General features: G+C 42.5%; 1 protein-coding gene across 4 annotated transcripts in view; it reads left to right on the plus strand.

The window, feature by feature from the left end:
- Positions 1-2905: 2905 nt before the first annotated feature.
- The window catches only part of LOC125966890 (glutamine-dependent NAD(+) synthetase), a 106543-nt gene continuing 86647 nt past the window's right edge, over positions 2906-22801 (plus strand). For 3 of the 4 annotated variants that reach the window (XM_049717450.1, XM_049717452.1, XM_049717451.1), the window contains exons 1-2: positions 2909-3074; positions 21927-21987. In XM_049717450.1, the coding sequence (XP_049573407.1) occupies positions 2990-3074; positions 21927-21987 (146 nt within the window). In that variant the 5' untranslated portion in view covers positions 2909-2989. Of the gene's footprint in view, positions 3075-21926; positions 21988-22801 lie in introns of all 4 variants that reach the window. The other variant, XR_007480564.2, reaches the window with a different exon arrangement.

Raw genomic sequence — 22801 nt, forward strand, 5'->3', positions numbered from 1 at the left:
CTCTGCCACCGGATGCAGCTGTTTCCTGTTTTGCTCGTTCTTTCACGATTAGCCCTTGATGTCTCCTCTCAACTTAATACATTCAGGTATGGATGGAACACCAATGTTAAATACAGGTTGGACAAAACATTGCAACATTAATAACAAATATGTTGTCGAATACAGATCAATCTTAACCCATAATAGTACTTAACCATAATAACTGGTTCTTCTAACTTAAACATATATATTGATATTGCTCAAGCTGTTACATCTTAAAATTATGGCATAGCAAACTCGTATTCCAAAATTGTGCGTTGCTACGTGTTTGAACAGGTCGTGTCCTCCCAATTGCTAACAATTTAATTTATTAGATTTGTTAGTTTCCATCAGGTCACCCCTATGTCAAGCTTTAACACCATCTCCTGATGAAATTTTGGAACTACTACATGTTTTGGGATAGCCAAAGTGCCTGGGCCAAATTTGATAGCCAATATTACACCATCTTGTACCACCGTGCCACTTGACACTTGTAGATAAGTTAAATTGTTAAATTGTTCGTGACTAGAGAAACACGACCTGTCTGAATTACGCATAGTATCACACAATTTTGGATTACTTTATATTATTTTGTTTTGCTATAATATACTGCTAACAAAGCCCCTGCGGGCTGCCCGTGAGCCAAGAACGCCGATTAGATGAAGATAGATTTTTCAATCTTTTTGAGATTAGAGTAAAATCTAATAAAATGAATTTCCATCGTCGATGGTCTTTGGCAGGTGTTGGGTGTGACCCTTCCGGAAGTCAACAACAATCTCCTTGGTCTTGCTGACATTCAGCAGGAGGTTGTTGTCCCTGCACCACGTGGTCAGAAGGTCGAATACAACTACCGTATTTATTCTAATTATCGCCCATATTCTAATAATCGCCCAGTGTGTGTTAGTGATGACATAAATAGAAAACATTGATACCTCTAATTATCGCCCATGCTGCTAAAAATTACCCCCAAAACTTATGTTTTCCTCCGCGACCGCATGCCGACGTCATTGCGCAAGTTTAAATATGACTTATTTGACAGCACGTCGAATGTCCCTTTCAAATTGTTTTTCTCCATAAACTATGATACATTTACACTTGTCACTCCGCTACAATATCCTCACACAATTACGTTATTGGGGCGTGCGCTCTAACAAGACGATCGCGATAACATGACGTGCGCAACATGTGATGTGCGACGGTAACGTGTCGCATCGATGGAACGTCAATTGACGCAACCCCGCTCTTAGAGGTAGATCAAAACAGCCGCTGTTCTAGTGTTAAGAACACCAGTGAGATGCAGGTATTGCATACTACATAAGGAAAATATATATATTATCGCCCATTTCAGTGCCCCTTGGCGATCGGCCAAAAAGTGTTCTCTATTAATCGCCCACCATCCTTGTTGGACACAAACCTTCTCTAATTGTCGCCCTGGGCGATAATTAGAATAAATACGGTATATTTCTTAAGGATCAGCTCCAAATTCCAATAACATCGCAAGTGATTAGTACTTTTTCAAAAGCTTCTGGACTCCAGTTAAATGTAAAGAAATGTGAATTAATACCACTTTAAGACCAATCTATCAGCTCATTACATGAGATACAGGTTAAAAGAGAGGTTAAATATTTAGGTGTTAGGTATTTAGTCTCGAAAGACAAAATTGCTTCGGAAAAAATAACATAAAGGACAATATCGATAAGTGTAAGACATCCCTGAATCGGTGGCTACAAAGGAATCTGTTAATATTTGGTAAAATTATGTTAACCAAAACTAACAGTTTATCCAGGTTAATATATCCAGCTTACTCCCTTGCCATCTCTCCTTAAATAACAAAAAATGTTAATAGGCTATATTTTGATTTTATTTGGAGAAATAAATATCAAAACAGGACTTAAACAGACCCTAAGGGGAAGGGGGGAGGTAATGCTATAGATTTTGAGTTTATGAATGGTTTGTTGAAAACTAATTGGTTGAAACAATTCCTTAAAAATTTGCAATCAATATGGTTCCTCATACCCAATATGGTCTTTGAAAAAAATAGGTGGAATCAGATTCCTTTTGAAATGTGATTATGATCCACAAAAGATTCCTTTACAATTATCAGACTTTCACCACTTTATTGGAGACTTATTTTCAAACATAATTTTCCATCTCACAACACACCAATTTGGACAATAGATATATTTTGATACATAGAAATTCAGTTTTTATTTCTGAATGGTTCTCTAGAGGAGTAGGCTATGGGATGTATCTGACTTCATGGATAAGGAGGGAGGAATCTTGCATCATGCTGAATTTTGTGATAGATTTAAAATTTCTTGTACTCAGAAAAGTACAAACAAATGGTGAAAACATTGTTTGGCATGCACAAACTTGGCCAATAAAGCTGATTCTGATCTTTTCTTTTGGTGTGAATTTGTACAAAGGTTTTGGCTTGACTTACAACAATGGGCTTGTTCAAAAGGGTTGCTCTTTGTTTCTCTTACTATCTCTGATGTTAAATATAGCTTTTTCATAATGGTAAATTAGATTTTTTTATTAACAATATTATTTTACTGGCCAAACAATACATACACAAATGTTGCTTCTTTAAAACAAGACCAAACTTTCTGCATTGGAAGAATGATCTGAAATCCTATAACAATTCGTTAAAACTTATTAACATCAAGAATGCTGTAAAACTGACCTCATTTATTGAAAGGCTGTCTCTGAGAAATTTGGCCTGGCTGTATATTCTTTGCATATAAGATGGAGTTTCCCTGAAATGTGTGTGTGTGTGTGTTTTTTTAAATACCTTTTTCATTTTAGTTTTTTTGTGTTGTGCTTTGGTTTGTTTGTTTTGTGTTTTGTGGTATTGGGGATATTTTTGTTTGTTTTTGTCGGCAAAAAAAAAAAAAAAAAACTGAAGAAGAAGAAGACGAAGAAGAAGACGACGAAGAAGAACCAGTGTCGTTGAGTAATTACCAAGAAAATGGGAAGAAAAGTGACTCTTGCTACTTGTTCGTTGGATCAGTGGGCCTTGGACTTTGACGGCAACTTTGAGAGAATACTGAAAAGTAAGTCAGACCTCTTCAGATTCTGACGCATGGCTTGGCTTTTGTTGTACCTCTATCCCCGACGTTATCAATCGTTACTGTGATCAAAAATAGGGAATACAACAATAATAACTGTGCCTAATTAATACATATCATCCCCATTAACTGGCTTTTCAAATCCAGATGTGGTCGTTACTGCAGTCAGTTCAGTAATCAGTCAGTTCAGTGTCTCCTGTCTGCAGATTCGTCACAAGCTACATGGAAATTATTGAATTGCATAACTGTTCAACTTTTCAATAAACACGTGGAAAAAACGTCTCGTTTACTACTTCCGACTGGCTGAAAGAATTTGTAAACAGTAAAAAATAAGAGAGTAGAACGTGAGATTTGAGTACGGTAATCCCTCGTCTATTGCGAATAATTGGTTCCAAGACCACCCGCGCGACAAGTGAAGACGCGATGAAGAGAAAATATATTGTTACAATTTCCACACAAGACTTTTATGAACCTTTATTGTGTTTTTAAACACTTTATTGTACTTTTAAACTCTTTTTTTTTGTATTTTTAAACACTTTTGTAAACATTTTAAAGTCAAACATTCTTATTTATTAAATAAATAAGAAAATAAATACGTGTAAATATATTGTTACAATATCCACACAAGACATTTATGAACCCATATTGTATTTCTCAGCACCTAATTGTTTTTTTTTAAACATTTTGTATTTCTAAAATCTTTGTAAAACAAATTAAGGTCAAACTAACTAAGCAACATTCGTATTTATTTAAATAAATAAGAAAAATAAATAAGAGTGAATACGTTGTTACAACAGCCACACAAGACTTTTATGAACCTTTTATGAAGTGTAAATGTGTCAGGCTCCTCTGTTCTTGCGTGCTGCCCGGCTGACGCGCCCAGTGCGAGGGTGTAAACGTGTCACGGCTCTGCTCTTGCCGTGCTGGCCGGCTTATGCGCCCCGTAGCCCAGCGCAAGCGCATCCGCAAGACTTTTATAATTTTATTTTTAAACACTATTATATTTTTAAACATTTTTAGTGTAAACATCTCACGGCTCCCTCTGCTCTTGCCGTGCTTGCCGGTTGACGCGCCCCCGCGGCTAAACGCGAGTGCATCAGCACTTTTATAATATATATATATATATATTTATTATTAATAATGATTTTGAAACACTGTTTTTTTTTTCGTTTTTTTTTCTTGATTTTGTAAGCATTGTATTCTGTATTCCCCCCCCTTTTTTATGCTGTTCTTTGTTTTTTAATCCCTCTTGTGTAAAGCACATTGAGTTGCCTTGTCAAAGTAAAAAAAAAAGTCAAAGTCAGCTTTATTGTCAATTTCTCCACATGCCAAAGACACACAAAGAAACCGAAATTTCGTTCCCCCCTATCCCACGGTGACAAGACATGGCTCCCAACAGACAAACAAGTAAACAAGTATAACAAAGTCAAAGTCAGCTTTATTGTCAATTTCTCCACATGCCAAAGACACACAAAGAAACCGAAATTTCGTTCCCCCCTATCCCACGGTGACAAGACATGGCTCACAACAGACAAACAAGTAAACAAGTATAACAAAAGCGTGCTGAATAAATAATGAATAAACAACACAACAATAAATAAATAAGAGGAGCAGAAAAAAAAGGAGCAAGTGCGCGTACAGCAGACATTCACGAAAATAGCGCAACAGTGCCACACGCTACGCAGAAGGGGGTAGCGAGTTCAGGGCCCTAACAGCCTGGAGAAAGAAGCTGTTGGCAAGTCTGGTGGTGCGGGAGCGCAGGCTCCTGTACCTCTTCCCAGAGGGCAGAAGGTCAAACAAAGAGTGAGCCGGGTGACTCGCATCTCTGGCAATCGAGGTTGCCTTGCGGGCGAGATGGGAGGTGTAAATGTCCTTCAGGGAGGGGAGCGAAGCACCAATAATCTTACCAGCCGTATTCACTATGCGCTGCAGGGCCTTCAAGTTCTGTTCAGTGCAGTTTCCACCCCAGACAGCGATGCAACTGGTGAGGACGCTCTCAATGGTGCCACGGTAGAATGTAGTCAGGACTGCCTGAGGAGCACATGCACGCCTGAGCTTCCGCAGGAAGTACAGGGGGCGCTGAGCTTTCTTTGCCAGTGACGAGGTGTTTGCGGACCAGGAGAGGTCCTCACTGATGTGCACCCCCAGGAACTTGGTGCAGCTCACCCTCTCTACCACAGCACCGTCGATGATCAGCGGCAGGTGTGTTGTGTGACCCTTCCGGAAGTCAACAATGATTTCCTTGGTCTTATTTACGTTCAGCAGGAGGTTGTTGTCCCTGCACCACGTGGTCAGAAGGTCAACTTCCGACCTGTACCGAGTCTCGTCGCCCTTCGTGATGAGACCCACCAGAGTCGTGTCGTCAGCAAACTTCACTATGCGGTTGTCGCTGTAGGTCGCAGTGCAGTCATGCGTCAGCAGGGTGAAGAGTAATGGACTGAGCACACAGCCCTGGGGGGCCCCCGTGCTCAGCGTGATGCTGGCGGAGATTTTGTCGCCAACACGCACCACCTGAGGCCTCTGACAGAGGAAGTCCAGTATCCAGTTGCAGAGGGAGGTACTGAGGCCCAGCTCGTCGAGTTTGCAGATGAGTCGCTGCGGCACAATGGTGTTGAAGGCAGAGCTGAAGTCCACAAACAGCAACCTCATATATGAGTCCTTTCTCTCCAGGTGGGTGAGGGCCGAGTGGAGGGCAGAGCAGATGGCATCCTCAGAGGACCGTTATTGTGTGTGAAATGCACTAGATAAATAAATCTGCCTTGCCTGCCTTGCCTTGTATTTTTAAACACGTCATTGTATCTTTAAACACTTTTTAAACAGCTTTAAAAAGCTTGCTCTGTCGGTCTGCTTTGATGACGCACGCTTGCTGACCGGCTAGTCAGCCGTCATTCCAGCCCTCCTTGTCTCCTTTAAACTTTGTGTGGGCCCGTGTTGCATTTGGTTGTCCTGTATCGTTAGTGTCAAAATGAAATGCAAATCAGAGATGCTGCTGATTCTGCTGACGGAACAAAGTGGAAGAGTGGACTGTGGGAGGCTGAGATAAAGCGTAGTTCGAACTGCTCTTACAATTCCAAGCCAATCAGTGCAAGGATCAACATGTTGCCATCGGTCTTGCCTCTCGACCAGCCAATAATGTGCTGTAATAATAATAATAATAAGCTCCCGGCTCCAAGTGGTGCCGCGCAAAGCCGCGATGCACCGAATATATCTGCAATACAGTCGAACCTCAGTTTTCGAATGTCCCAGTTCTCGAACAAATCGAAATTCGAACGAATTTTTTTGCTTCGGTTGTCGAACAAAAATTTGGAGGTCGAACCTCGCGAGATGAGCCGAGAGGACCCGAGAAAACCCGACCGCGCGACCCGGATGCCGACTGACTCCGTTCGTTGTTATGTTTTCGTTACTTTGAGGATTATATTAACCACTAATCATGCCTCCAAAGAAAGCAAGTGGGAGCAGTAAAGCCATCCTAAAACACAAAGACGCTCTCAAAGCAATGCAACAGTGAGCGCCCGGCGTGCTGCAGTTGCACGATCAGACCAAATTAAGCTCCCTGCGCACTGAGGTCCACTAAAATTTTGGAAAGTACATCAGGACTTTAAAAGTATTTTCTAAATTTCAGCGACGGCTCTGTCACAAGAATGCGACCAGCGCGGTGCAGTTGCGTGGTCGGCGGCGCGCTACGGTTGCGCGTTCGGCGGTGTGCTGCAGTTGCGCGATCGGACAAAAATGCGCAAATGAAAAAATGCTTAAAAAAGGTGTTTGTTTAGTCTTGGAACAGATACATTTTTTTTCCATAATTTGTAAAGGTAAAAATAGATTCGGTATTCGAACAATTCACTTCTTGAGCCGCCTTCTGGAACGGATTGTGGTCGAAAACTTGGGTTTGACTATTTCTTTTCATAATAACCTGCGATGCATCGAGACTGCAATAGGTGAAGCACGAAGTGGTGAGGGATTACTATAACAAGAAAAGCATCGACATCCCATACGCCCACTGTTATGCCTAAGTGCGGCACATTCTGGTGTTGAGCCAAAGTAGTTACCCTCGTGAAAATTCGTATTTCCTGCGGCGGGAGCGCACACGCATCACGTGTGAGGAGAAAGCCAATGCCGTCCGGCAGATAGTACCAGCTTGTTTTCAATAACAACATGAAGAACACTCGTTTGCGTTAGTCAACCAAAAAGCAATGAGTACGTAAGCACTTTGCAGGGAGTGCAGGTGTACATTCAAAAATGTACGAGCCTGATCATTAACCTCGACGCAAAGGAGCTCCACCTTTCGGGGTACATTACATGTTACAAGAGGATATTACAGGGGACTTTATTTTTCACTGTGATCATCATTACTCAGTTTTTATTATTCTGTTATTGTCAAACTTATCTTTGTATTTATTAAATTGAGTTAAAAATGACAATGCATAATAATTAAATGCTGACATTACAGCAATGTAAGTGTTCAAAGCCACACGTTTGCATTCATGAGCAAAGTTTTGTGATGAAATCATTAATTATGAAAATGAATTTCAGTTCTGAAGGCTCGTTTTGTCCCAAGCAAAGTTACAGGTGGTGGGGAAGAGGGCTAAAAATTGTAACAGGAGCTCTGTTAGAGTAAAGTAAAGTAATTCAACCTGTTAGAATAAGACCCACCTCTCAGCACAAAACGGTGAGCCCTGGACTCAAACTGACTTTTTCTCTGTGTTCTTGGGGGTCTTTTCAGCAAGTGTGGCAAATTTGAACAAGTTCCCCCCTTCCCAGGCAAATTTAGAGGGACGGTACAAATTCTAACAGCAGCGCCGTTAGGATATGTTCGCACCCTCCCATTTCAAAACGGTGAGTCCTAGACATAAACTGACTTTTCCTCTGGCTTCTTGGGGTTGCTTTTCAATTATGTTTGTGAAATTGTGTCAGTTATGCACTCTTCAGTTCAACATACTGAGCAAACATACCACTGTTGAATGCTCAATTGAAGTGTTTTTATGAAAACAGTGTGTTGCAAAAATCCTTCTAATGCATGCACAACCATTTACATCCTTGTTGACATTAAAATATAATTTACAATGTCACATAGTGGTACAATAGCATTGCAGAACTTAACATACAATAACATAAGAACATACATGAAAATATAAATACTTAAAATGTTCTATTTAGAAATAAAAGTAAAACAAAATCTTCAACGAAGCTTCAACATGTCAGTGCTTTTGACTTTATTGCCAATGCATGCTGTACAAAAAAAGGCCCCTCGGTTGGAGGTTCCCCTACACACGACAATGAACCACCTGAAACTCTCGTCACACTGAGTCTGGTAAACAAACAAACAAGGAGCATTTACAATATAGCACTGTCTAATACTTTTTAAAATATTACACGCTAATAAATCAAAAACATCAAAACGTTTGCTGCTATTAACATAGAACAGACGATAATTTTCAATAAATGTGTAACTTGCTGTTGACTAGTTTGGACCTTCCTCTGGAGCTCTTCACACGCATTCTCTATGCTGTCCCCAGCTGGGTATTTGGTTGCAAATGTCACATGTCGTGTCTCAAAGTGGCGTTTAATATTGGAGCATTTCATTGATGCAATTTTGTCATTGCATATTCAAGATTCAAGAATTTTTAATCGCCATGTTTGAGCGTGCCAAACAAGGAATTTGACTTCGGTACGTCACAGCCTCTGTTCAACATTTAGGTGACTAACAACACTCAGGACGTGTGAAAAATGACAAATATTCTCAAACATCCTCTGATCTTAAACTCCCAGAAGGCCAAGGAAAAACTCAAAACTCCAAAGTCAAAGTCAAAGTCAGCTTTATTGTCAATTCCTTCACATGCCAAAGACACACAAAGAACCCGAAATATCGTTCCCCGCTATCCCACGGTGACAAGACATGGCACACAATAGACAATCAAGTAAACAACAGCGTGCTGAATAAACAATGAATAAATAACACGACAATAAATAAGAGGAGCAAAAAGGAGCAAGAGAGCGTACAGCAGACATTCCAGAAAATAGCGCAAAAGTGCAGCACGCTACGCAGAAGGGGGTAGCGAATTCAGGGTCCTAACAGCCTGGAGAATGAAGCTGTTGGCGAGTCTGGTGGTGCGGGAGCGCAGGCTCCTGTACCTCTCCCCAGAGGGCAGAAGGCCAAACAAAGAGTGAGCTGGGTGACTCACATCACTCACAATCGTGGTCGCCTTGCGGGTGAGATGGGAGGTGTAAATGTCCTTCAGGGAGGGGAGCGAAGCACCAATAATCTTACCAGCCGTGCAGCTACCACCCCAGACAGCGATGCAACTGGAGAGGACGCTCTCAATAGTGCCACGGTAGAATGTAGACAGGACTGCCTGAGGAGCACATGCACGCCTGAGCTTCCACAGGAAGTACAGGCGGCGCTGAGCTTTCTTTCAGTGACGTGGTGTTTGCCGACCAGGAGAGGTCCTCACTGATGTGCACCCCCAGGAACTTGGTGCAGCTCACCCTCTCCACCACAGCACCGTCGATGATCAGCGACTGGTGTTTTGCTTGACCCTTCCGGAAGTCAACAACGATTTCCTTGGTCTTGTTGACGTTCAGCTGGAGGTTGTTGTCAATGCACCACGTGGTCAGAAGGTCAACCTCCGACCTGTACCGAGTCTCTTCGCCCCCCGTGATGAGACCCACCAGAGTCGTGTCGTCAGCAAACTTCACTATGCGGTTGTCGCTGTAGGTCGCAGTGCAGTCATGCGTCAGCAGGGTGAAGAGCAGTGGACTGAGCACGCAGCCCTGGGGGGCCCCCGTGCTCAGCATGATGCTGGCGGAGATTTATCGCCAACACGCACCACCTGAGGCCTCTGACAGAGGAAGTCCAGTAGCCAGTTGCAGAGGGAGGTACTGAGTTTGCAGATGAGTCGCTGCGGCACAATGGTGTTGAAGGCAGAGCTGAAGTCCACAAACAGCAACCTCACATATGAGTCCTTTCTCTCCAGGTGGGTGAGGGCCGAGTGGAGGGCAGAGCAGATGGCATCCTCAGAGGACCGTTTGGCACGGTACGCAAACTGGAAAGGGTCAATGGTGGGGAAATGAGAAACCTTGAGAAGAGACAGATGACCAGGCTGCAATGGATGCAAAGAAGAAACATAGTACAAACAGTGTAGACAATTCAATTAAAAAAAGGTGTGGAGAGCAGGATGTTATTGCACAGCAAAGACTCTGAGACTCTAATATGAGGCACATAGCAGAGCCTCCTCTCTCCACAAATGTGATTTCTTCGGTCCACTCACTCTGAAATGTTCGATAACTGTCATCTTTTTTTCTCTTCGTCATCAGCGAGGTAGGCACGCGTGGGGAATTGTGAAAAGCGAAGTCGTGGTCGAGCGTCGACTAACCAGCAGCAGGTGTGCATTTGGCCAGATTAGAAGGGTGTGGTCGTGGGTGTGTGACAGGAACATTGTCCAATAAAAATCGCGCTTTTTTTGTCTGACCTGGCGTCACCCTTCTGTAAACCAAAGGGCAGTTGGGATTGGCTGATGATGCAACTGTGGATTTCAGCGGTAGAAAACAGATGGGATGGATTGCAAATATGATCGTATTTTATATTTTGAAAGCTAATTTAACATTTTGATTTCAGTAGGTCTATTTTTTTCTTTGATAATATAACAAAATTATTCATGACTTCAATGGAGGATATGCATGTGACGTCACAGGCCGGCCGACTGTTTGTTTGGCTGGCAAAAAGCGGCGGACGCTAATAGGGCCAAGGCTGGTACTGGAGCATTTTTTAGCATTTTATCGGTTGCAGATCGTGGCAGAGATGTTACGTAGGCAACTTAAACCATGGTGAAGAGTTGTTGTGCCATAGGGTGTGCCTATCGCTTCCAAAAAAGCAATACCAAGAAGTTATATCGGTTCCCTGCGGATCAGACCAGAAAGGATAGCTGGGTGGCGGCGCTTTGTAAGGCGGAACATGGCTACAACAGCTCCAAGCTTTGGAAGCCAACTATCCATTCTTACATCTGCTCAGATCACTTTGTGGGAAGTACGTAATTTCGTTTTACTGACGTCATCATTCATCTGTGAGGTATACTGGATGTAGTGCTATAAGGTACACATCCACCATCAGAGGACGCTGGCATGAGTGCCTCTCATAACATTTGAAATGTACTCTTTTTATTCATTTTAATGTATGTGATGTTTGTTTTTTACCCTGTGGGCCAAGAGCCTGTAATACAGTTTATTATTATTGCGCAGATATTCTTTTTTTTCTTCCTGCTACTCGGCCATAACCTAAGGAATGCATAATTACACAGCTTCATTACAGTATGTTTGTCCAATTGCTAGTTTCTAACAATTAGATTGTTCACATATCTACAATTATAATATATTATTATTATATTATGTGCTGCCATGGCTGGCATCTTCTCCGTTTCGCTCCACTGGCTGTGACTCGGAATGGACATAACCACCAGTCAGGTAGCGATATTGTTGCAAACTCTTGTAGGCTCTGAGGTTTTCCATGGTATATGGACTTGAACAATCTATCAAATAGTTGTAAATGTCTGGATATGTTACTGGCGGAAAAGTCGCCTTATCAGAGGATCAAACGGTTGCTGTCCCAGCTTCTGCTACGCTTGAGCTGGTGGCGTTCTTACTTTCCACAGCGGATCAACACGAACGTTATATTTTTTTAACTTTTCAATGTATCTCTTGCGGCTTTCTTGGTTCAACTGGACGAAATAATCACTCACGACACCTACCCAGGCCGCCGTCCTCAGTCTAGTGGCAGCAGACGAGGCTTTTTGCCACCCAAACAATAATGGCCGCCCCGATCTGTGACGTCTGTGCATATCCTCCATTGAAATGTCAAATTTGTCCGCGAGCCAAACACAGTCACCAAAAGAGCCATATATGGCTCGCGAGCCATAGGTTCCCGACCCCTGTCCTATGCCTTTGCTGGGAAATCATTTACTTTGTTTTGTAAGATGTTCTGCGAACTGGAAAAGAAAAGTCAGATGTTTACAGTGCCTAAAGAATGCTTTAAATGTTTGCCATTTTGTACCTATATACTATAGACAATTCTGCTGTCAGACAATAGTTTGTTTTAACCCTTTGTTGTATGAACTCTCAATTCGTTCTTTAATTTTGAGTAATGTTTGATCAGGTTTTTGCATAATTGGGTGATATGAGGGCGGCTCGGCGGCGCACTGGGTAGCACGTCCGCCTCACAGTTAGGAGGGTGCGGGTTCGATTCCACCGCCCTCCCTGTACGGAGTTTGCATGTTCTCCCCGAGCCCGCGTGGGTTTTCTCCGGGCACTCCGGTTTCCTCCCACATCCCAAAAACATGCTTGGTAGGCCGATTGATCACTCCAAATTGTCCCTAGGTGTGAGTGCGAGTGCGAATGGTTGTTTGTCTCTGTGTGCCCTGCGATTGGCTGGCAACCGGTTCAGGGTGTCCCCCGCCTACTGCCCGATGACGGCTGGGATAGGCTCCAGCACGCCCGCGACCCCCGTGGGGACTAAGCGGTTCAGAAAATGGATGGATGGATGGGTGATATGAGTTTGGTGAATCTAGTCTGTAAAGCAAATTCATACTTTCAATGCAAACGCCACCACAAGAGCTTCCATCTTGCTGCCGGGATGGGGGACAGTGCCACTGGTTCACCTTGAAAAATTGTAACCTTTCTTGCCCATTGATGCCCTAATACAGTGTTCCCTAACCTTTTTAGCACCACGGACCGGATTACTATCAGACGATATATTTATGGACCGGTGTTTGATGACATCATGGTTTCTGCGAAGAATGCTTCTAAAAACAATTCTAGCAAATTGAATTCAAATGTCGAAAGCATCAATTAATCAAATAATCATTGATTGCACATTGTTTATGGACGTTTTCTTTGCAAAAATCGTCCGTGTTTGAATTACAATCCTATTTTCGCAAAACAGACCAACCACATTCCTAAAGTTAAAGTTAAAGCCCCAATGATTGTCGCACACACATCTGGGTGCGGTGAAATTTGTCTCTGCATTTAACCCATCCCCGAAGGGAGCAGTGGGCAGCAGTGGTGCCGCGCCCGGGAATCATTTGGTGATCTTACCCCCCAATTCCAACCCTTAATGCTGAGTGCCAAACGTCATTGTACTGTCTTTCCAGCCAATCATTTAGCAGAACAACAACGGAAGTGTATTACCACATAAACACCACCATCCCAACGAAGCCTTCAACCCTGAGTTCCATGGGGGAATTTTGCATGCGAACACCACAGTATACCACAATATAAAGTAAAATAATGCAAATTATTTATTCTTTCTTGTGCGGCCCGGTACCAAATGAGCCACGGACTGGTACCGTTCCGCGGCCCGGGGGTTGGGGACCACTGGCCAAAACATAAAACCTCATAAGAAATTGTTATCAATGCAAATTTCAAGTTTTATGGGTCAATTTAATCAACACATACATTTTTATTTACAACAACAAAAACCTAGTCAATTTTCAAATGAAAGCGTTAATCTTCAGTTACATGTTGAATTCTCAATACTACTCTGAATTTTACAAGCTGTTCTTGATTCCAAGCTTTTTTTAATGTGCTTTTTAGACTATCCTGGCATGATTGCATATTTTACATATTTTACAAATTGTGCTCATTAAAAATGCCAACAATGACCCTGTATCACTGGGTTCATCTAAAAAGAAATATAAAAAAAACATAAAAAATTATGTCTACAAATCATTACAATGAAATGTGTAAAGAAAAAGAAAATAAATGCTTAATGCCAATTGAGTTTTTGCTTGAGGCTAAATAATACTTTATTAAAACTTTATGTAATCATTAAAAAGTTAAAAAAGTTAAAGTCCCAATGATCGTCACACACACATCTGGGTGTGGTGAAATTTGTCCTCTGCATTTAACCCATCCCCGTGTGATTTTGATCCATCCCCTGGGGGAGAGGGGAGCAGTGAGCAGCAGCGGTGCTGCGCTCAGGAATCATTTGGTGATCTAACCCCCCAATTCCAACCCTTAACGCTGAGTGCCAAGCAGGGAGGCAATGGGTCCCATTTTTATAGTCTTTGGTATGACCCGGTCAGGGTTTGAACCCACAACCTTCCAGTCTCAGGGTGGACACTCTACCACTAGGCCACTGAACTGGTATGGTACATTACTGTACATTTTAAATTTTAACTGATCATTATTTAGTCCTGTTGCCCCAAAACAACACATAATTCAACAATGCAAATGGTAAGGTGTTAGGGACATAATTCAGGATTACCATTCACATATGAAATATATGTATATATAATATATGTAAATATATTATATATACATATGAAAGAAAAAAAATCACACACCACAGTAAAAACCTCACACAAAAGTGTAACGCTTACGTATATACACACAACTGAAATGTTGTGTTCTTGCACACACAGCTGAAATGCTTCTACACACACCAGTGAAATGTTCTCACACACACAACTAAAATGCTTTCACAAGCACCATTGAATGTCGTGTTCTCACGAACACAACTGAAAGGCATTCACACACAAGTTAACTGCTTTCACACACATGTCTAAAATGTCATGTTCTCTCACACACAACTGAAATGCTTTCACAGACACACAGACACACAGACACACACACACACACACACACACACACACACACACACACACACACACACACACACACACACACACACACACACACACACACACACACACACAACTGAAATGCTTTCGCACACGTATACACACACACCTTAACACACACACGCACACACACACACACACACATACACACACACACACACACACACACACACACACACACAAACGTAAAATGCTTTCACACACACAACTGAAAGTTGAGGCTGGAGGAGCAGTGGCAGAGGGAGCAATGGCTGTAGGAGCTGAGGCTGGAGCTGTTGCAGAGGGATCAGTGGCTGGGGGAGCTGAGGCTGGAGGAGCAGTGGCAGAGGGAGAGGGAGCTGAGGCTGGAGGAGTTGTGACTGGAGAGGCATTGGTTGGAGGTACAGCAGTTGGTTGTGGCTGACTGATAGGTGGTGACTGTGTCCCCCATGAGGATGCTCCTTTTTTTTTTTTTAACCATACCTGTGGGGCACTCCTTGTTTATTTTCTTTGTATGGTTTTAAGTGATCAATATTTATTTTGGGAATCAATTTTCCATTTTTATCTCGGAGGTCAACTGTTTTACCCTCAATAGCCACAATTTTGTATGGCCCAAAAAAAGTTTGGGTCTAATTTTCTTCCCTTTCTTTGCTGACTCCTTATGTTTTGCCTCAGAACTAGGTCTTCTAAATTTAAAAGCACTGTGGTCCCTGAAATGCTTTTTGGGTGCCTTTTTTTTCTTGTGCCTTTTTAATGTTTTCCCTAACCAGCTCAAATGTTAGCTCTTGTTTTTCATAATCCTGTCCCAGCAGTTCCAGTCCCATCACATCCTCCTCAGTGCCATCAACCTTTGGAAAATATTTGCTGTAATGATTAAAGCATCAGCAAGTTTTAGTTTTGTATTCGTGATTTGCAATTAAGATGCAACAAAAGAACGAATATATTGAACAAGCAAATTGGACTTGTTTGTTTTAAATAACCTTTCCATGATACTGTAAATCCTTGTGATGGATCGTGGATTTAGATGTGCCAAACTCTTACCTTGTAATTTTCTGGCACTTGAATGGGGTAGCGTAACTCTCTGCCAAACATTAGAAAGTAAGGAGAGTACTTTGTCGTCATTTGTTTTTTGGTCCGAAGACCAAACATCACTGCATCCAAATATTCATCCCAGCTTTCTGGATGCTGACAAACCACTTTTCTCAGAACTCTAAAAAAAAAAAAAAAAATCATTTTTAAAGTTGCACTGGTGACAGTGGTGTTTTTCTGTAATTCATTTTGGACAATTGTCAAAATGACCCAAACAGTGGTTGTTAATACAAAACGTTTTAGACTGTATGTAATTTACTTTGATAGTGTCTCTCTCAAATAAAAATAAACTTATAAGCAATATCATAAAACTTGAAGGCCCTGCAGCGCATAGTGAATACGGCTGGTAAGATTATTGGTGCTTCGCTCCCCTCCCTGAAGGACATTTACACCTCCCATCTCGCCCGCAAGGCAACCTCGATTGCCAGAGATGTGAGTCACCCGGCTCACTCTTTGTTTGACCTTCTGCCCTCTGGGAAGAGGTACAGGAGCCTGCGCTCCCGCACCACCAGACTCGCCAACAGCTTCTTTCTCCAGGCTGTTAGGGCCCTGAACTCGCTACCCCCTTCTGCGTAGCGTGCGGCACTGTTGCGCTATTTTCGGGAATGTCTGCTGTACGCGCACTTGCTCCTTTTTTTCTGCTCCTCTTATTTATTTATTTATTGTTGTGTTATTTATTCATTATTTATTTAGCACGCTTTTGTTATACTTGTTTACTTGTTTGTCTGTTGTGAGCCATGTCTTGTCACCGTGGGATAGGGGGGAACGAAATTTCGGTTTCTTTGTGTGTCTTTGGCATGTGGAGAAATTGACAATAAAGCTGACTCTGACTCTGACTCATAAGAAATTGTCAAAATTTAATTTGGTTAAACAAAGGATTCACCTTTGAATCGTTCCATTTAGTTTTTCAACCAACCCATTGGGTATGGCAAGCAAAGGCCTCTTTTTATCTTGAGCGTTTCACACAATTGCCAAGGGAAAGAATAAATAATTGAGTTAGACAATCTTGCAGTGAAATAGTGTTTGAAAATGTGAGCTTAGCATCCTCACTATACTGGCTTTGCGTCACAAATGCACAGAAGGAAAAGATGGCACCCACAACTGCAATAGTCACAAAATACAGACAAAATGCAATTAACAGTATGAAAAAATAGTAGCAGGCCAAATGTACCCTCAGAGCCTTGCATTTGACAGCTACAAAGCAGATTATTTCTGCCAAATACAATAGTACTTCCTTCATTGACAAATTCTTTGCCCTGATCTGTTCGTATTCTTTTGGGCGATTCAAATTGCTGGACACATTTTACAATGCAGGCTGTGACTTCTGCTGCAGACTTTGAGCTCAACGGATAAACTTGAGGGCATTTGGTAAAATAATCCATTATAACACAGATGTATTGAAATCTAGTTTTGGTCTCAGTCAGTTTACCGATGAAGTCCATCCCCAGCTGTTCAAACGGCTGAGAAACCTAACGAAGAAATATTTTTAAGAAAAAATTTGAAGCTGTTGTTGCTGAAAAATAGCTACATACTGTATGTCACGTATAGAATATACAGACCTTAAGTCAAAATAGAGAACAACATTGTTTGGATTAACTGACCTGCATAGGCATGACCTCTATTGGCTTTTTTATAGATGAGCCACTAGTCTGACATGCTGTGCACTGGGAAACCTAACAATGGCAATTTTTGTGGGAAATTAGGCATAATGGTGATTAAATGCATGCAAAAAGAAGGGCAAGCTCTTAGATAATCATTTTGAATTGTTTGGAAATGCAAAGGAATGGTTTTATTCCATTATGTTATCAGACCTTAAAAAATACTGAACAAACAATTACTATATTGTTTTTCTAATGTTTACATACCCACTTTTTAATGTCAGACATCCCTGCCCAGTAAAATCTCAGAGAAATGCTATCTCTGGTTTTATTTTGTCCAGAGTGTGTCCCTGTGTCAGGTCTAAGCACCATCAGACACTTATTAAACACTGAGAACGGAGAAGAGAAGACAACCAGTAATTGCTTTACTCGCGAGGAGAACGACAGAGAGCGCTCAGTTGCAGTCTCCATCAGTTCTGGAGCTCTCTGTTTTTGCCTCCCCCTTTTATTCTGTTTAGGATGCCCTGGTTACATAGGCGTTGTGACACTAAAGGAAGGGGATTACACAACTGTAGCAACGCTGTTCAGCTAACATAGCAATAAATGGATTGTTGTTCAAACAGAAAGGAGTCGCGTTGCCACGTTGTTCAGCTAATATTCCAATAAATGGATTGTTGTTCAAACAGATAAGAGTCATGTTGCCACGTTGTTCCTCTGCAGCTGTCTGACCCCTCCTCAGCTGTCTGACACCTCTTCGGCCGTTGTTTACTTGTATGTGCGTTGTGAACTCTGTCTTGTCACCCTGGGATAGTGAGAAACGTAATTTCGATCTCTGTGTGTCTTGACATGCGGAGGAATTGACAATTAACAATTTGACTTTGACTTAGTGAGATATCTCGAAGCTGCTGAGTGCCGCTTTCCTGTAGAACAATGCAACTAGATTCTCTTTTATTGCCATATTTTTCGGACTAAAAGGCGCTCTGGAATATAGGTTGCATTAGTCATAAAATGCACGATAACATAAAAAACATATATAAGTCGCTCCGCAGTATTAGTCGCATTTTGGGGGAAATTTATTTGACAAAATCCAACACCCAGAACAGACATGAACGAGCAACAACAGGCAAAACGATAGGTATGCTAACGTGACAAACACAAACGAAGAGCTGAGAACCGGCCTGACATAACATTCAGAGTTATTCAAATAACTATTACATAAATAACACGTTTATAAAACCATCTGTGTCACTCCAATTCATTAAATCCATCGATAGTCCTTTATGTCAACAATGCTGGCCGGGTGCGCGCAGCTGACGGCGGTTGCACTTCAAAATATTCCACAGGCCCATATAACAATATGTAAATTATATATCAAATAACTATTCTATAAGCAATAATATTATCAAACCATCTGTGTCACTCCAAATCATTGAATCCATCGATCAAATTCCTTGTCCTTTGTCAACAACGCCACGCGTGCGCCCTGACATCAGCCTTGTCGTTATTCCACAGATCTAGTATATAACTATATATTGTAGCGTTAACAAAGTACAAGGAAAGACGTGGGTTTGGTAAACGGCTCTTTATTTAACAAAACGAGTTCAATGAGCCAACAACTACTGAACTGTAATGATAAAAACATATACAAGTTGCTACACGAAATGAAATATATCGAATAACTATAACATAAATAGTTAACCCCCACACGGCCCCAAGCACCGGCGTCGACTTCCAGGCGTGTAGCGGCGTGGACTTTCATCCCCGGAGGTGGCACTTCCAGCCACGGAGGTGGAAGAGAGCTCCATAGAATAGGACCGGGCGTGCGTAAAAGCCATGTCCGAGCCCCATCCATCGTCCCTGGACAGCCACCGGGCCGAGCGCCGGCCCCCGACTTCCATCCACGGAGGTGAAAGAGAGCTCCGTAGAGTAGGACCGGGCGTGTGTAAAAGCCATGTCGGAGCCCCATCCACCGTCCCCGGACAGCCACCTGGCCGAGCGCCGGCCCCCGACGACCATCTACGGAGTTGAAAGAGAACTCCGTAGCGTAGGACCGGGCCTGCGTAAAAGCCATAATAGTTTTTCAAACCTTCTGTGTCACTCCAAATCATTAAATCCTTCAAACTCTTCGTCCTCCGTGTCACTTACAAACAAAGCCGCTAATGATGCCGGTAATACGTGGGACCCTTTGTCATCTTCGTCATCCCGTGATCGACTCTTTATCCTTTATGTATGTAAACAACTGCCGTGCTGCGACGCTGACATCACTTGAACTTCAAATTACAATAATCCCTTGCGACATCGCGGTTCGTTTATCGCGGTTTCACCTTTTTTTTTTTTTTTTGGGGAATTTTGAAATTTTGTGAAAAAATTCACATATAAGTCGCTCCTCAGTATAAGTCGCCCCCCCCCACCCAAACTATGAAAAAAAAAACGCGACTTATAGTCTGAAAAATACGGTATGTGATGTTTGTTTTTTACCCCGTGCGCCAAAAGCCTGTAATAAAATTTATTATTATTGCTTGGATGGAATCACACTCCTCAGCCTCCCTGGTAAGGTCTATTCAGGGGTGCTGGAGAGGAGGGTCCGTCGGGAGGTCGAACCTCGGATTCAGGAGGAACAGTGTGGCTTTCGTCCTGGCCGTGGAACAGTGGACCAGCTCTACACCCTCGGCAGGATCCTCGAGGGTGCATGGGAGTTCGCCCAACCAGTCCACATGTGTTTTGTGGACTTGGAGAAGGCGTTCGACCGTGTCCCTCGGGAGGTTCTGTGGAGGGTGCTTCGGGAGTACGGGGTGCCTGATAAGGGCGGTTCGGTCCCTGTATCACCGATGCCAGAGTCTGGTCCGCATTTCCGGCAGTAAGTCGGATTCGTTCCCAGTGAGGGTTGGACTCCGCCAAGGCTGCCCTTTGTCACCGATTCTGTTCATAATTTTTATGGACAGAATTTCTAGGCGCAGCCGAGGCGTTGAGGGGGTCCGGTTTGGGGACCTCAGCATCGCGTCTCTGCTTTTTGCAGATGACGTGGTGCTGTTGGCTTCTTCAGGCCGTGATCTCCAGCTCTCGCTGGAACGGTTCGCAGCCGAGTGTGAAGCGGTCGGGATGAGGGTCAGCACCTCCAAATCCGAGTCCATGGTCCTCGATCGGAAAAGGGTGGAATGCCCTCTCCGGATCGGGGATGAGATCCTGCCCCAAGTGGAGGAGTTCAAGTATCTTGGAGTCTTGTTCACGAGTGAGGGGAGGATGGAGTGCGAGATCGACAGGCGGATCGGTGCAGCGTCAGCAGTAATGCGGACCCTGTACCGGTCCGTTGTGGTGAAGAGAGAGCTGAGCCAAAAGGCAAAGCTCTCAATTTACCGGTCGATTTACGCTCCTACCCTCACCTATGGTCACGAGCTATGGGTCGTGACCGAAAGAACGAGATCCCGGATACAAGCGGCCGAAATGAGTTTTCTCCGCAGGATGTCCGGGCTCTCCCTTAGAGATAGGGTGAGGAGCTCGGTCATCCGGGAGAGACTCGGAGTAGAGTCGCTACTCCTCCACGTTGAGAGGAGCCAGATGAGGTGGCTCGGGCATCTTATCAGGATGCCTCCTGGACGCCTCCCTGGGGAGGTGTTCCGGGCATGTCCCACCGGTAGGAGACCCCGGGGACGACCCAGGACGCGCTGGAGAGACTATGTCTCTCAGCTGGCCTGGGAACGCCTTGGGATCCCCCGGGATGAGCTGGATGAAGTGGCTGGGGAGAGGGAAGTCTGGGAGTCCCTCCTAAAGCTGCTGCCCCCGCGACCCGACCCCGGATAAGCGGAAGAAGATGGATGGATGGATGGATGGATGGATTATTGCTTGGATATTCCATTTTTCTTGCTGCATGACCTAAGGAATGCATAATTACACAGCTTCATTACAGTATGTTTGATCATCATTAATGCAAGATTTTTAATCCAAATCAAATCATTCTCCATTTTATCTTTTTTATTTCAACTTCAGACGCAACAAATAACTTTATAATCACAAAATAATGATCCATAGTATTTTTGATTCATGATTCATAGTCTTCAGCGGGCCACTTATGATAGATTTCATGACACAATGCTTCGGGCCAGTTTAAATTTAGGAATTTGGTCCATATATAAGGCGTACCGTATTATAAGGTGCACTGTCGGCTTTTGAGAAAATTTTACGTTTTTAGGTGCGCCTTATAGTCCGAAAAATACGGTACTTGCCGAAATAAATAAAATATCGATGAAACTTTATCGTACAAAATGTGTGCCTCTGCCTATGCTAGCGCTCTGTCTGCAAATGAAGTTCCTAACTGATAAATAAAGTAATTTTGAGTTTTCAATGTCTTGCTCAAGGAAACTAACATGGTCGTAGTGGCTGGGGATCGAACCCCCAGCCTCTGGGTTGGAGAATAACCACTCTACCACTGAGCTACAAAAAATAAACTTTGTAGTAAGCATTAAAATGCAAAACAGTAAAAAAAATAATAATCTACAATTAATTTAATCTGTCTAATCATTTGATGTTTGTTCTTTGTTTTCCTATAGGTATTGAGATTGCCAAAGAACATGGAGCCAAATACAGACTGGGCCCAGAGCTGGAAATCTGGTGTGATTCATTGAAATGTTCTCACTCTGTAATATACAAAGTAATAGTACTGTGCGATATGCACATTATCAATCCTGATATACCGTATTGGCCCGAATATAAGACGGTGTTTTTTTTGCATTGAAATAAGACTGAAAAAGTTGGGGTCGTCTTTTATTCGGGGTCTAGACATTATGCCCATTCACAACGCCAGATATCTTCAAAGCTAATGCTGAACTTAACTCCCCAGGTCAAAGCAAACCCTTGTCACGAAGAATAAAAATAAAAATAGCGGTAGCAGTTTGCAATATTTTATTGCAATGTTTTTCCTTATTCAAATTTGTTTCAAGACTACAGTTACAGTTAGACTTTACTTTGATGGTTAATGCAGTTATTGCAATTTTGTTGTTTTATCACAGTAGTAGTAGGTTTATTTACATTTCAAAAACCAGAAGCCATTCATTTACAAATGTGATTGCATTTTAGTTTACATATTTAAATGTTCAGATATTAAGATTTGATAAGACAGTTTTTGCATGAATTGAATGAGGCAAAACAACATGCTTTTTCTCTCGAATATATTATTATAATCATTTATTTCAGATGTACTGTAATTATTTTCTGTATAAAAATCAAATTTGGTGTTCAAAAATTCTTTTCAAACTTGCGTCTTGAAAAAGAGGGGGGCGTCGTATAATCAGGGTCGTCTTATATTCGGGCCAATACGGTATCTTACATGTATTTTGGTCCAAGACTATTTAGAGATTCACAGAGCAGCAGCAAGATTTTAAAATGTATTCTTTGACTTACTGAACGGCAATGTGATTTGATGGCT

Source organism: Syngnathus scovelli, chromosome 4, assembly GCF_024217435.2.
Source record: "Syngnathus scovelli strain Florida chromosome 4, RoL_Ssco_1.2, whole genome shotgun sequence".
NCBI lineage: Eukaryota > Metazoa > Chordata > Actinopteri > Syngnathiformes > Syngnathidae > Syngnathus > Syngnathus scovelli.